The 16,376-nt window shown below is 42.4% G+C and overlaps 1 protein-coding gene across 1 annotated transcript in view; it reads left to right on the top strand.

Annotated features, from left to right (window-relative positions):
- ZBTB10 (zinc finger and BTB domain containing 10) overlaps positions 1 to 16,376 on the top strand; it is a 35,599-nt gene that overhangs the window by 15,085 nt on the left and 4,138 nt on the right. Inside the window, exons 3-4 of the mRNA XM_084621269.1 lie at positions 11,457 to 11,594; positions 14,790 to 14,965. Coding sequence (XP_084477395.1) covers positions 11,457 to 11,594; positions 14,790 to 14,965 — 314 coding nt within the window. The remainder of the gene's footprint in view (positions 1 to 11,456; positions 11,595 to 14,789; positions 14,966 to 16,376) is intronic.

Raw genomic sequence — 16,376 nt, 5'->3', positions numbered from 1 at the left:
TGCAAATATCGTACAGTGTTGCAGGGAGTCTTATCTAATGTAAACATGCTTACTCTGTTTCGATTAGTAGTGTAAAAAAAAAAGCTGAATGTCTGTTTCGTGTGCAGATGTACACTATTGCCAAAATACTTGTAGTCAAAGTATTAAAACTTACAGTTCACACTGGCGAATACCTACTTCCTATAATCCTCAAGAGCCAGTAATCTATTAAACCAAACAATGTAATATCAACTGGTAAAAACTTTCATTTTTTTATTTTGCTTATGTAAACGTTTAATTGTATATTCTCTTGATTAGCACATTTCAACTATCCACACCACATGTAACTTAATCCGTACTATGCTTTTAAAATCAGCAGTTGCCTTTTAATTTGAAAATAACTGAGTTTAATTGCCTGGCCAAAAGCTCTCCTGTGGTGGAAAGGTTGAAGTCTGTAAATTTGCGTCTGCTAGTGACTTATCTTTTTAATGATCATCCCTTTGTTCCGTATAAAGAGAAGTTGCATTTTGACTTCACACCAGTGGTGGTCAACCTATGGCCCTTGAAGAGATGTTTCACTTTTATTATGAATTGAAAGTGTGTTCCTTGAGCCACGGTTGCAGCGTGGTGTATGGGTTGTGTGGTGTGGTGTGGTGTGCCAGTCCTATTGGTATGGGCTGGTGTTGGATGGGATCCCCTCCTGCTGCACGCCGTTTCCCAGGAGTAGTTGTAATGTGAGTCAGGATTGCTCTGAACAGCTCCTTAGTAGCTCCCTAGCTGGCTGCCTGCTGTATTACATGAGAGGGAGGAGAGTTGCTTTGGATGCTGTATTGTCTGCTTCCTTGTTGAGCTGCAGGTGCTTCATAATGAACAGGATAGGAACTTGACTGACCCTGCCTAAACTTAGGGGATTGACTTGCAAAAGAGGACTTCTCCTTCCCCGTGCAGCCAGATAGGGCAGCCTAAGAAAAGGTTAAAGAAGCTGAGAATCAGTGAGTTATAGGTCTCCAATTGTCTGTCCAGCCCATGGCAGCTCCAGTTTCAGCTAATAATGGTCCCTGAGCAACCATATGCCAGCTGGGGATAGCTGGAGTACAGCATGCTCAAACTATTCCTCTCCTTGCTCCAACCTATTCTCTGTTCAGGGCACTGCACTAGAGTATGTAGGAGCCAGTTACGCTGGATCTGTGCTGTTATGGATTCTCCACATGTTGGGATACCCACAAATGCCCTGCTATGGACAACTTCCATTACGCTTGTATTGCCTGAATGAGGGAGAACAGCAACATTGCTTGATAAATATTAGGGAACTCAACAAGCAAATTTTTATTCTTGTTTCTCAGATCCTGCTGAGGTGTGTTTGTGTTTTTTTTTGTAGTGTCACCATCAGGTAGACCATGCTTACTGACTTTACTCAAAATGAGAATGGATTCTTGTGTCAAATTTCCCAGCTAGTAACCAGTGAAGAGTTTGCTAGAAATTATTTTTCTAGAAAGAGCAATAGAACCCATGCTACTGAAGGAAGTAATGAGTGGGTTTTATTAAAAGTATTTCCTGGCATAAGTTTTCAGTATCTTTCATCCCATTTTTATGTGTATATACTAATAAATATTTTGTTTGTTTTTTGTCAACTGCTGTTGCACAATGAGCAGACTTTTTTTTTTCAGCTGCCCACAAGGATGTCCTTTCATCTCTCCATCCCTACCCTTTTTCCTCTCTCCACCCTCTCTCCACTACCCTGAATAGTTAGAGATATCAAATTATTCCACAAATGTGAGGTAATGTGCATTGGAAAAACATTGAATTTGATCTGTCGTTGTACTACTTACTCATTCAGCCCTTCAGTCCCTCTAAAGCCTTCACTAGTCTTAACTGCACTAACCAAAATAACTGTCATCTTTAAATTTTTCTGCCTCATTGTTCACCCCTCCTTTAGATAATCATAACTATTTTAAACAATACCAGTCTTAAGATGCCCCAAGAGTTGAATATTGCAATTAACCTCTTCCCATGTTGAAAATAAACCATCTACTTATCCTATTTTTTTCTCCCAGCTAGTTTTCAGTTCATTTTAGCACTTTGCCCCTTACTCCAATGAGTGCTTAACTTCCTGTAATAGCCTTTGAGAAATTTTATCAATTATTAGTTTTTAGGAAAGTCCACATAAACTTCCGCTGTTTCTCCTTTATCCACTATTTCTTTGACCAGTTCAAAGGATTAATAAATCAGTGTTGGTCAAGCCTGTAGGACAGGCATAGTCACTTGTGGCCCTTAAGGGCAATTGTTAACAAAATTTGTACTTGGCTGTGAGTTGAAAATGTTCCCTGAGCTTCGCCCCCACTCTTTAAAATGAAAGTGGTTTTGAATTAACTTTGTTACAAGGAGGAAGAAGGGAGCAGAACTTCCCCCAGCGGCTGCTGCTTGAGTGGCACAGGAAAGGCTGGTCAAAAGCATTATGGGAGGAAGCTCATGGCCAAGCTCCCATATTAAGAGCTGACGTTTCAAAGTGCTCTAAATTCCATATGCATACTCAGTTGTCCTGAAAATTGGTTTGCCTCATTGGGGCGCAAAGTCAGATTCAGTGGTGCAAATTTGGGATCATTTGATCCCGGCCCAGAGAGATTGTTCTCAGGAAAAAAGGTGAATAGACTTGTACTGTTCTAACTCATGTGCACACTTCTGTTTTAAACTGACACTGTTCTGCACCAAATAGAGCTTACCTGCTCCAATTCAACCTGAGCTAGTGTCCAGCAACTGAGTTCTAGGTTGGGAAAGCAATATTTAAAAAGTCGGATTTGATCTCGCTCAGTAAACAGGTACATATAGGGAATGTGTACCAGAGAAAATGACTTTTGCATGTGAACAAAACGCTTCACTGATCAGACTTCTCCCTGGGGAGAATTAGCGAACAAACATGATGATAATAATAGTCATGTTTCTTAGTGCACTACTGAAAGGTACTCAGATACTGTGCTGATGAGCCTGGTATAAAAACTTATATAAAATAGTGTGCTCTGGCAGCCTTTACACTTGCTGGCCCTAGAGCTGATATAGTACATAATGGTTTTGGGATAAAAGGTAGCACGGATGACCCATGCACAATCCATTGATCTGATTGTATCAAAGGAGTAGATGAAAGTATCTTCTGCTTAGGAAATCCATCAGCTATACCTTGTGTATGAGAGCCTGGTGGTGAATGTTGCAGGGACCAGAGGCAACACTGACCAGCCACACTTCTGACTTCATATACTAGTATATTGTCAGTGAAAAGCAGTGGTGGATTTAGAGTTAGTGGGGCCTTGTGCACAGCTTCATTTTTGGGGCTCTTCCTTGGGACCCAGCCAAGAAAAGAACATTCTCTTATCTTCTGTCTTCCCCCACTCCCTCCCCCCCCTTTCTGTTTTTTATTTTTCTTCATCCTCCTCCTGTATTATAAGTAAGGGGCAGTAAATGAAAATAAAGAGAGGTACCTTGATTGGGGCATGGGGTAGGGCTGCAGGGGGTGGGCTCTGGGAGGAAGTTTAGATGCGGGCGGGTGGGTGACGCTTACCTTGGGTGGCGTGGCTCCCAAAGCAATCAGCGCGTGCACACCTCTGGCAGCAACTCCTAAGTGGGTGGGGGATAGGGTGTCTCCACGTGCTTCCGCCCCCGCACCTCCCATTGGCTGTAGTTCCTGGCCAGTGGGAGCTGCGGAGTCAGTGCTGGGGTGAGAGTCAGTGCCCGGAGACGCAGCACCCCCCAACCCCTAGGGGGGACATGCCAGCTGCTTCTGGGAGTGGCACGGAGGGAGGGAGGTAGGTAGAGCTGGCAGGGAGCTGCCTTAGCCCTGCTGCTTGCACATCTCTGCATGCCCCTTGTGTGGAAGGCAGGCAGCACAAAGAAACACCTACCCCTCCTCTCCAGTGGCATGCAGAGACATGCCAGCAGCTGGCCACTTCTGGGAGTGGCGTGGGGCAACGAGCCACAGCATGGGGGCAGCCTGCCTGCCTGAGCCCTGCTGCACCGCCAGCTGGGACTTGGGCAGGTTGTCAGATATTTACCCTGAATTTTGGGAGTGCCCTTGTCATTAGGGGCCCTGTGCCACCCTACTGTTTGTTTCATAGTAAATCTGCTCCTGGCCAAAAATATGTGTTTATCTGTCACATATGTCTATTCATGGGCAAATACCAGTTCAACTGTAGAAGGGTAGAAGGACACTTGTGTGGATGATAGTTTCTACAGGGAGACAACGTTAATTCAACAAGGCAACATGTGAAGGTACTGAGGCTGCCAGATGTTGGGCGTAGGTATTAGTTTGTTAGTAAAAGGTAGCAACAGCAGCTCCTTTCCGGCCATGATGCTGGAAAGTACTTGTGACTGCACTGTTCAGACCTTCGTAGGGGCTCAATAAAAGCATGGTGATCTGCCATGTTATGGAAGATATCCTTTTTCTCCAAAAAGAAAAAGGGTGGCTTCCCTCAAAGACTAAGAAAATGGAAGCCAATCTTAGTTTCCTTGGGTTTGTTGTCCAGTTATCTTTGACCAGAGAAGTTAAATGGTACTTAATACATCCAGAATCTGGGTGTTCGGCCTTTCTCTTCACACAGGGGTGATGGGACGCAAGCCTCCTAAATACAAACAGCAAAAGCTGCTTGGTCTTCAAAAGGTTTCAGAAAGACTAGCAACTCTGTGGTAACTGCCTTAGAGGACCTATCTGTTAAACGGATATTAAGAGTCTCGTACATCAAAAGGCTCTGCACTGTTGAGGTATGGAATCTTTGCTTCATAGAAATTCTTCTCTTGAATTGCTTCCAAAATGGCTCTTCTTCACTTCCCAAGTTTACATGCTTTAAAAGAAATCCTTTCTGTCAAAAGCTACAGTGACCCATAACTCTGGGCTAGGGCAACTTTATGGTCTAAAAGGTGGCTAAGGCATTTGATTGTTGCTAGGAACATCTGGGTGGTTCTGAATGAACTGAGGAGCTTCAGGTAATCTCAAGGAGGTCCTGATTCAGGTGGATGGTAAGGTCACAGTTTTCTAAATAAACAGACTAATTGTACCAAGAAGTCTTTAGACAAGGCAGTATTCTATAGATTTTCCTAGTTTGCCTGACAGCAAAACTTGATCACTGACTGAAGCCAATTTGTGACAGAGCTACATGAATGATCCCTTATTTGGGGGTAGTGAATCAGTTTTTGTTTTTGTGTTGTTTTTTTAATGAATAGGGGCACAGTAAAGATAGTTTATAACAACCTAGAATTGCTCTACACCTGCCACCAGACAGATTGGGCTGGCAACTAGAGATGGGTTACGTACGTTCCTCTGCTAAACTATCTCTGGTACAAAAAGTCCTGACCAACCTCTGAGACAAAGGCTTCATGATCAGAACTAATGTTCCCGCCAAACACCAGTGTGACTGCCATTCTTTCCGATCTCTGCCCCTGACAATGCCATTTTATCTGCCACTACAGGCGAGTCTCATCTTATGCGCAAATTCAGCTTTGCGCAGTCAGCAAAAACAAAAAAAGATTAAAATAACCATTTAAATACTGTACCTGTAGTGCGGGCGATTCCACCTGCCATTACACTCAATGTAATTTTGGCTATATGCGATTTTCGCTTTACGCGCTGACTACAGAACGTGACCCCAGCATAAGATGAAACTCGCCTGTATAGCATGTAACTGGGATGTTTTCAACTCTATTCTTGACACCAGTCTGCATCCGTAGCTTGCCCCTTGTTCCTTCACAACACTCCAAGTTCTGACCCTTCATCTAAGAATTTCTCTTATTTTAACTACAGCAAACGCCTTCTCTCTGGCTTTCCTGACATTCATCTCTCCTCCTTAAGCCTATTAAAAAAAGCTGTTGTTTAAAAATAGATTTCCTGACCTTTTGCTTTTGACCATGTCACCCCTCTTTTTCCAGTATCTCTACTGACTCTCCCTTTCTCACTGTATCAAACTTCTGGTCTTTATGCTGTTTAGGCCCTCCAGTTTAGCTGCTACCTATCCTTTCTTTCAGAGGGTAGCCATGTTAGTCTGTATCAGCAAAAACAAGAAGTCCTTGTGACACCTTAGAGACTAATAAATTTATTTGAGCATAAGCTTTTGTGGGATATAACCCACTTCATCAGATGCATGGAGTGGAAAATACGGTAAGCAGGTATAAATATACAGCCCATGAAAAGATGGGAGTATTGAATTGGCCTCATTAGCACTACAAAAAGTAATTTTCCCTCTCCTGATATTCACCCCTTCTTGTCAGCTGTTGGGAATGGGCCACAGCCACCCTAATTGAATTGGCTTCGTTAGCACTGATCCCCGCCCCCCCCCAATTTGGTAAGGCAACTCCCATCTTTTTATGTGCTGTATATTATACCTGCTTACTGTATTTTTCACTCCATTCATCTGATGAAGTGTGTTATAGCCCACGAAAGCTTAAGCCCAAATAAATTTGTTAGTCTCCACAGTGCCACAAGGATTCCTCGTTGTTCTATCCTTCCTTGTATCTTTACTGTGGTGTTCCATCAACAAAGCTAGCCTCTGTCTCCCCTCTCCCAAGTGGCTTTAATGCATATAATATTCTTACTGACCTTCTCATTAAACTACTTCTAAGTCACTTTCAAAAAGCCACCTCCATGATACCTACAGTAAAAATGTAACTGATAGCTGCTAGGTAAGTTGCCTATTCATTTAACTCATTTGCTGTTTTCAAGTTAAAATGAACTATGCATAATGGCTGCTCTGGGTGCATAATGTTGTCTTTCTTGTCTGCTACCCACTTATTTCCTCTTGTGTTAAATGCGATCGTAAAATCTTTAGGCAGTTATTCTCCTGCTAAATACTTTCTGGCACACCCTGTACCAAGTGAACCCTGTTCCTTATTGTGTAGGGGCCTGGGCACTTGTGTGTTAGTAGCAGTAAGAAACCTAATTGCTGCTTATTGGCTGAGGCAAATATAGTTCTCTATCCTTTCAGTGTTCTGGTTGCCCACTATATCTTGCAAAAGTCTCTCCATATCTGGTGACAGAGAACCATTAAACTTTCTGTAACACAACTGAGGATGTCTGTCTATATAGAAGATGAAAACTGCTAAGTCTGATTTCAAGTTACCCTATCTGCTGCATTTTTTTGAGATAGAATCATGTCCTTAATCATCATTATCAAACCTTTAATCTGCTGCCACACAACTTTAGTTTGCCTTGCAAAAAGATGAGAACAGTTGTCGTATTCCCTACACACACTTATTGTTTACACTGCATCAAGAGACAGGGTTTGATTATCAGTGTTGCAGATATGGGGCCTTTTTGCTTAGGGTTGCTAAAAATTTTGATCACAAAGCTTTTTTTGGTGCTTAAATTTTTTTTTGGATGCACTGTTTTCTTTACAGCTTTTCTTTAAGACCAAGAGCATTATAACAATTTCCTTTCTCTTTAAAGTGCTTACCTGCCCTCACTATCGGTTTCAGTTCCTTGATTTTTATTTATTTTTAAAATAGAGACCTGGAGATTTTTAATTCCCCAGAGTGGGGTATAACAGATCACCATTCATCCATACTCTTCACCACAAAGGGACGATTTTGTGTATATATGGGAATTTGACCTATTCAAAAGGAATAGGAAGTTAGATACCCTATGTGTGTCCCATGTTTCATTACATGAGATACTGTGAAATGCCTGTACTGGAATCAACAATATTCTCTTCAAGCTGAGGGAGTTCTCGCTATGTTTTGTGTGCAGAAACCTGGACATAAGTATGATCTAAAATTTCAAAGAACAACTTCCTTACAGGGTTCAGTGGTAGCCGTGTTAGTCTGTATCAGCAAAAACAACGAGGAGTCCTTTTGGCACCTTAAAAACTAACAAATTTATTGGGGCATAAGCTTTTGTGGGCTAAAACCCACTTCATCAGATGCAGGGAGTGGAAAATACAGTAGGCAGGTATAAATACACAGCAAGTGAAAAGATGGGAGTTGCCTTACCAAGTGGGGGGTCAGTGCTAACGAGCCAATTCAGTTAAGGTGGAAGTGAGCTAGTCTCAACAGTTGACAAGAGGGGGTGAATACCAAGGGAGGAAAAATAGCTTTTGTAGTGCTAATGAGGCCAGTGTAATCAAAGTGGCCCATTTCAAACAGTTGAGGACAAGATGTGAGTATCAGCAGGGAGAAATCAGTTTCTGTAGTGACCTGTCCACTCCCAGTCTTTATTCAGGCCTAATTTGATGGTGTCCGGTTTGCAAATTAATTCCAAAGTTCTGTAGTTTCTCATTGGAGTCTGTTTTTGAAGGTTTTTTTTGTTTGTTTGTTTTTTAAGAATTGCCACTTTTAAGTCTGTTGCTGAGTGTCCAGGGAGATTGAAGTGTGCTCCTACTGGGTTTTTGAATGTTATAATTCTTGATGTCTGATTTGTGTCCATTTATTCTTTTGCATAGAGACTGTCTGGTTTGGCCAATGTACATGGCAGAGGGGCATTGCTGGCACAAAGGAACTCCCTCCCCCCCCATTCTTTCTCCACCCAGCTCCCAGGAATCAAAGGAAAGTTACGTTGTCACTTCCTCCCCTCCAACAACCAGGCATGAGAGCTAAAATATTGGAATTCTCCTCTTCTCTCCCTCTTCCCCTCCACCCCCCAAAAGCCAAAAAAATAAAAACCAATAACCTTGGAACAAAGCCTGTGGGGAGAGGGAGAAAAATTTCCTGTTTACTCATTGGGATCTGAGGCTTTGTGATCACTGAGACTGAGCTGCTGAGGTCAGTTGCATGAATGATCCCACATGGACTGTAGCTGGCTACCCAACTGCGTGACAGTTTTTTCAGACACCTGTTAACTTCATTTGGGCTCCCTTTGAGCTGTCTTCCCATGCAGTTACCACTGCCAACCATAATCCATAATGCTATTTAAGCAGCAGAGTAAAACTGATGCATACAATCTGATGTAGAGTGAAAATCTCCTCAACAATAGTAGTGAAAAATTAATGTACGCTGGATACTTCTGCACATACCTTGCCCAGCAGAAAGGAAGTATACTGTCACTCCTGCTTCTGCTGTAGCACTGTCAAAGCATGGCATAACTTCTTATATCATGTGCACTCCTTACCTGCAAATGGATTTGTTAGCTGGAATTTACAAAAGTGCAGATATAGCTACTCCCATCCTGCTCAGGACTTAACCCCCAACAAAAGAGGGTAGGACAGGTTTACAAACCTCCAGATTTAAAACACCCATCACCAATGAAGAACAGACACAGGAGAAGGGTAGGAATGATGTGGCTGCCCATCAGAATTCAGTCTAAAACACATGTTCTTGTGTATCAGAATGGCGTGTAATGCTGCCAATGCCAACGTGATATGCCTTTGATAAAAGATTTGTTCTCTTTATGCCTGACAAACAACAAAATAAAACAAAATAGATAAGGGACCTGTACCCAGTTAATTGCTGGGGGATCACCACAATATATGGTTCTGGGCATGGTGGTTTCTAAATGTATTTTTTTCATCATTGGTAGCTAGAAGAAGAATAAAACAAAAACCTAAGAAGTCAAGCGAGGAGAGGGAGACAACATTAATTGAATGGGGGACGAGAAGAATGATACAAAGTGCATAAAATGTGATGGAGACTGTATTTCAAGGCTTTCTCCTACACGTTCTGTAGATACTAGGTGTATGGTGTTTGTGTATGTATGGGGAGGGTTTAGATTTAGAAACCAAAAATAGAATTGCAGTCCTCATTGAGGTTCAACAGAACGGCTCCTTATTTATAACATTTTTAAAGGGAGATAGGACTTTAAAAGTTTTAACCATTCTTAATGACTACAATCTTCAGCTTCTACACTTACTCCTGGATCTCTCGTTGGGTGGGTGGGTGGATTTAATCAGCTTTTTTAAAACTAGTCTCCTGTTGCTATATAATAGACATAAGAAAAAGTGGAAACTCATTGGCTAGGGAAGCCTTGGCACTAATTGCACACAAAATACTGACAAACCAACAAAAATGGGACAGTGAGAGGTCTGTTTGTTTACTTACTAAGTAGTATGACAATAGGATGAAATTCAAATAAGTGTGTGTGTTAAGTAGACTGTTCCTTTAAATTTGACTTTTATAAAAAAAAAAAAATTCCTTGTGCAACTTTTCACAAACATACAAATTTACAGAGACTGAATGGGACAAAGGGCTGATCAGTTTTTTGTACTGCTTTAAGTATGTTTGAAACTGGGTGTAATTAAGGCCGTACAATCCCTGGTACGTATGTAGTTACAGTGCAAATACATGCACTTATCACAGTAGACTTACAGAAATGAGTTACACCTGTTTAAATCACCTTTCTACCGGTATAAGGCATGGTCTGCATTACACAGTTTTGCCAGCATAGCTATATTGGCTGGGAATGAGGAGAAAATTATGCTTTCTGCTCGCCATTGGTGTGTTAGCAAAACTGCTTATGTAGATGCAACGGTGCTGTCAGAGTATTTGTCAGGATAGCTAATGTCATTGAGAGAGATTGTGTAGCCATGTCAGCAGAACAACTTTACACTAGTGGGAGTTTACACTAAGGGTTTGCTGGCATACAAAAACAGAAAAAATAAGAGGGCAAAAAGTGGGGGAATGAGGACCTACATACATAAAGCCAGCCCCACACAGATACAAACTTATATTCACAGATCTAAATCAGTATCCGCGGAACCGCAGGGCTCTCCCAGGAACTGCAGTGATGAAAGGAACAAAATGTGGGGCCGCTGCTTCCAGGAGCCAGTGCCCCATGCCGGCAGCTCCTCTAGCATAGCTGTACTGGCCCCAGCCCTGCCCCCTCTTTGGGGGCAGTGCAGCTGCACTGGAGGAGCTGTCAGTGCGGGGAGCTGGCTCCTGGGAGTGGCAGACACGCGTTCTGCTCCTTTCACCCCTGCAGTTCCACAGATACCGATTTATATCCATGGATATAAATTTGTATTTGCGTAGGGCTCTATACATACAGTAAAACTTGATCCTTCAGGGTTTTTGTGGCATGAAAAATGTTTTTGCAGAATCTCCAAGCATGGAGAGGATAAAATTGCTCAGGGCTGTAGTCTAATTTCACCAAAATGTAAGATTCTTAGTTAATGTTTACTTATAAGGGACTATCAGAGTAATCAATGCATAAATAAGGCCTTATTTGAATTCTGAACTGTGTGGTTTAAAAAAAAAATTGTGGCTGAGTTGCAGACAAGCTATGGAAAACTGTGGAAAAGTAATAATGGACCTTATTATTTGCAGTAATAAAGTCATTATTACTTTTCAGCAATTTTCTGCTGTCAGCCACTCAGGGCTGAGAATGCGGGTGCCCGCTGTCAAAATTGCAGGGAAGCCTAATATTGCAGAATCTGCAGTTTGCCCAATATCACAAGTTAAATAGGTTCTTAGTCATAAAGCTTTTTGAAAAGTTTGTTTAAAAATATAACTGTTTAGAGAGTTCTCTTCTATAGAATTTTGTATAAATCAAGTGAAAAGAACATTACTTGTAACAGGTACTTCAAATGACTTCAAGTATGGACTGTTGCCGGGTACTTCAAATGACTTCAAGTATGGACTGTTGCCGGGTACTTCAAATGACTTCAAGTATGGACTGTTGCCGGAATCTTGGCCAAAAGAAGCATGGGAAAATGGCAAGTTATATTTTTTTCCCCTTCATAGCCCTTTGTTTGGGGGGGGTCCAGTTTCTTGTACTATTTAATGATCGTATAGATTAGAATGCCGGAAGGGACAGCGGTGGTCCTCTAGTCTGACCTCTGTATAGCACAGACCATTGGACCTCCTTGAATTTATTCTTGTTCTATGAAAATTTTTTAAAATCCTAGGGTTATAGCAAACTTCCTCTTTGACAATGTCACAGTAGCTTTTCCCAAAGTAAAGTATATCCAGTTTGGCTTTTTTTGAAATATTAGGCTCTTACCATCAATTTAGGATAGATGGATTAGCATACAGATGAAATAGATTTGATCTTCAAATGTATAATGCTTAACTTTGAAAATTGTCACTTAACATACTAAGTTTTGGTTAGTGCAATTCATATTTCCTTTCAGCATGGCTAAAAGCATCTTCTCTTGAGACCCCTGTTTGGGTGGTCTTGCCCTTCTGGGAGTAACATCTCCCCTCCCCGCCCCCCCATTCACCCCGACTACATAGATCTAGCTAGGGGTTAGCTGTAGACAAATTCTCTGAAGATTTTGAGAATATCCAAAGAAGCACTGTCATGTAAGTAATCTTAATAAGACACCCCTTCTCAATAAAGCAGCTATTTTAGGAACATACAGGAGTGGGTAGTAATATCTAGCCCTTATATCCCTCATCAGAACTCAAAGTGCTTTATGAAGGAAGGATGATTATAACTGACCCTTCTAAGTAGGGAAACTGAGGCAAAAGGAGGTGAAATGGCATGCCTACGGTCACTTGCCAGCATGCCAGTGAATAGAACCCAGGTCTCAAGTCCCAGTCCAGTATTCTGTCTACTAGGAGAAACTTCCTCAACATAATACTTCAAGCAGGGTCTTAATGTTACGCTTAAGTTTTGTATCTGCCTCTCCCCCTCCCATCCTTGCGGGCATACATAAGTAAGGTTAAGATTTTGTCACTTTCTTTTTTTTTTTGTAAAAGTCATGGGCAATAAACAATAATTCATGAAGCCTGTGAGCTATCCGTGACTTTACTAAAAATAACCGGGGACAGGGCTAAATAGGGAGGAGGAATGGAGTCCAGGGAGAGGGCGGGAAGAATGACATCCCAGAAGCCGCAGTGCAGGGCACAGCCTGGGGGGTGTACAGCTCCCTGCTCTGGAGATGGCCGCAGCTGTGGGACAGGTGCACGACCCCAGCTGCAGCCTCCCCAAGCTGCGGCCACAGCCAGGAAGGGGCGCATGGCCCCGGGACACCATGGGGCAGGGGCGCACAGTGCCCGCTGCAGCTCCCGCCATGGTGATGGGGTATGCAACCCCGGCTGTGGCCCCTGGTGGAAGCCGCAGGGCTGGAGGGCAGTGGGGGATGCGCAGCCCCAGCTCTGGAGCTGGTCTACCGGGGTGGCACATGGTCCTGGGACGCAGCGGGGTAAGGGCACACAGTTCCCGCCTGCAGCCCCCGGCGGAAGCACAGCCCCAGCTCTGGAGCTGGCCGCAGGGAGGGCGGGCAGGGCTCTGCGATGCTGCGGGGCAAGGGTGCACAGCCCCTGCTGCAGCTCCTGCCACGGGGCTGTGGCATGTGCAGCCCCTGCTCCAGAACTGGCTGCAAGACAGGGGCGCACAGCCTGACTGCAATCCCTCCACTCTCCGCAAACCACAGGGCAGGGGCTGCAGGGTCCTGATTCTAGCTATCCAGCTTGCAGTTACCAGCTGCTGCAGCTGGGCGGGGGTGCACAGTCCTGCCTCCAGCCACCGCTTCAGCTGCTGACTGCTGAAGCAGAAGTCAGAGGTCCAGTAAAGTCACAGAATCCGTGACCTCTGACTAAATCATAGCCTTATACATTAGTATTAGATTTTTAAATTGATCATTTTTGTTGGGGATTTTTATGGCACTCTGAGTGGCTGTCTTTTTGCCTTTTAAAGATGCAATACCTGGATGCAGGAATAGTCACTTATTTTTTGTCAAGGTCCTGATTCCAGAGAAACATTTTTCACACTACAATAACAATAATGGTAATAAGTAAATAAAAAGATTTTGCGGTCCATTTAAAAGCATCTGACGGTCTGAATTTGGTCTGCAGTCCACCTATTGACTATCTCTGCCTGGAAGCATACAAGTACAGGTTCAGTCAGTTCCGGGATAAGATTTCTTAAAGGTGACTAGAATTCAAATAAGTTAGTTAACGTTACGGATCTGTTAGATGCAGCAAACGTGAGTGCTCAGCTATTGAAAGCCAAATTTTTGAAGACTACAAATACTTAAAATCCATGGTACAAATGAATTAATTCTTTGCCAGAGGGAGCAGTAGTACCTTCTGTTTAGACACACACAAGTCTTTGCTTTCTCCTTCCTGACATCAGCTCCCCAGAATCCATCCTATGCATAGCCACATGCACTTAGAAAACGTCTTTTAAAAGTTTTGGTGGCAGTTAGGTCCATGTGCCTGTATCTTGTGTTCCTGTCTTCCCTGGGTGAACATATGAACAGCCATCCCCCATAATGGTTTCTGAGTTCTACTCTGTCCAACTGCACTATAGTCATAGGACCCATTCCTTTCCTTTTGTCATATAGTAGTGTAGTATCTTAACATTTCTTGTAATTCGGGTTTGTGCATGGCCATTGAGCTCTACCATCCCTGGCTCATGGGTATAATAACTAGCTCTTGCCTCCTGATGATACCTCGGTTCTTCACTACCTCTAGAAGCTGTATCTGAGCTCTGAATTAAAGGGGAAGAAGGGAGGGTAAATGAGGTTCTATGGAGGCAATGCATAAGTAAATTAATGAAGTTAAGTAACTTTGATTATTCTAAAATTATAATACAACTTGCTATCAATATAATGAACCAAAATACCTTCCATATTTTTAACAAATTTTTATATAAACCAATAAAAACAGGGTTTTTCCCCTCAGTTTCAAAGAATTGGTCTGTCCTTGGGTTCTGGAATCTTTTTGTGAGAATGAGACTTTGAGGTGTCCATATTTACTAGATAGGCACCTTCAGTCAAATTCTGCTTCCTGGGTCTACTGTGTCAGTGGACCCCAGGGAAGCACTGTTCTGACCTGGGTAATTTTGACATTTATATGGTGCAAAAGCCTTTTGCTGTTTCAGCTGAACTAGAATGTATCAGATGATAGTCTTGTTTTATTTTGTTTCGTTACTAAACACTGGGACTTTTTTTTTTTTTTAGGTGATTCATCTGCTCTAATCATGAACAAACTGAAGTGTCCACACTGTAATTATGTAGCCAAATACAGAAGAACACTAAAGAGACACTTGCTCATTCATACAGGGGTGAGATCTTTTAGCTGTGACATCTGTGGGAAGCTGTTTACTCGAAGAGAGCATGTAAAAAGACATTCCTTGGTGAGTAACATTTTCTCTGTCTTTAAAGCTCTCAAATATTTCTTAATTTTTTGATAAAAACAGTTTCATAAGAGATTTGACATGTGAATAGTCTGTTTTACCATGAAGTAACCAAGTTGGAGTCTACTTGGTACCAGGACAACTATATCTCTCTTTAAATTCCCATCTGGAAATCACACTATTGTCAGTGAAATTTGTTCCAAGATATTCCGTGGAGATGGCATGAGTATTTTGGGGCAGATGTTTTAGGAGGATTGAGGAAGTGACAGAAAAATAAGAGCAGAAATGCGTCATTTTATAGGCTTAGTAGACCAGAAAAAACCTTCCCTTGTTAGGGCAGCAGTTGAATATAACATCCTTTCGTTCTGTATTACTACTTTACCATTTTCTGCCCAAACTAACAACTCACTAATCAATTTCTCCCAAGTGCCTTGGTGAAGTTGAAGGTATGTTCATTCCAAAGCCATCTGATGGGATGATGTATTATGCACTTTAAAAATCCAAGTTGGGGCGACCAGTGTTTCCAACCTGATGCTGAAAATGAAAACTTGCCTTTGACACTGATCCCATGTAAAATGCCATTGAACAGTTACATGCACCCATATGGCACGTTAGTGAGTATCTAAATGGTCATAAGAACTTATCTTGAAGTGCTGTGATTATGTGAGAAGCCAGAGATGTGTTTATATTCTAGGCATTTCGATAGGTATTTTCTATGTAGTTTACAAGTGATGAGACAGATGAAGTTTCATTTTAATTCTTGGGTTGTATAAATCCTAGGTGCACTAACATTTCAGCTTTAGGGAAGCAATAAAGGCGGGTGAAATTGGTAGCAAAAAAGATGGTGGTATTTTTCTAAAGTAGTACCCTCATGAGACACCACTGCGGAAGATTGTGTGATTGCATTTTGAACATCTGCAACTTCTGTGGGTGACTTGGGCTTGGCCCCCTCTGTTATCCAAATACATCCACAAGCTCCACTGGGTTGTTTGGGCCTCACTGAGGGGAAGCTCAAGCCCATAAGCCCTGTTGGGCTTCTTGAATTTGGCTCGCCTTTGAAAAGGCAGGAAAGACACATTCTGCTAGGCTCGTTGGACTTGGCTGCTTCTTGAGTCAGGGAAGGGAAAATGGCTACATTATAGAGTCTGTTCATTCAAGGTTTCTAAATGAGATGTCACACTCAGTGCCCTGTGTAAACCTTCCTGATATTGTCCTCCCTCTCCTTTCTCATGTATGCTTCTGTGAGCAATGAAGCTGTTAGCAATATCAATTATTTAAAGTATTGTCATTGAGCATCTGAGTTAGCTGCCCCATTCATTTCAGTGGGTGCTAGTATCTCTGAGGGAAAAATCTCTGCCAACATCACTGGATCTGTTAACGTGTTAAAAGCCAACGAAGTTTATTTCAACAA

This window comes from Lepidochelys olivacea (assembly GCF_965140295.1).
Source record: "Lepidochelys olivacea isolate rLepOli2 genome assembly, chromosome: 2".
NCBI classification, from domain to species: domain Eukaryota; kingdom Metazoa; phylum Chordata; order Testudines; family Cheloniidae; genus Lepidochelys; species Lepidochelys olivacea.
The sequence above is the reverse complement of the archived record's forward strand: the minus strand, read 5'-3'. Positions and strand labels throughout refer to the sequence as shown.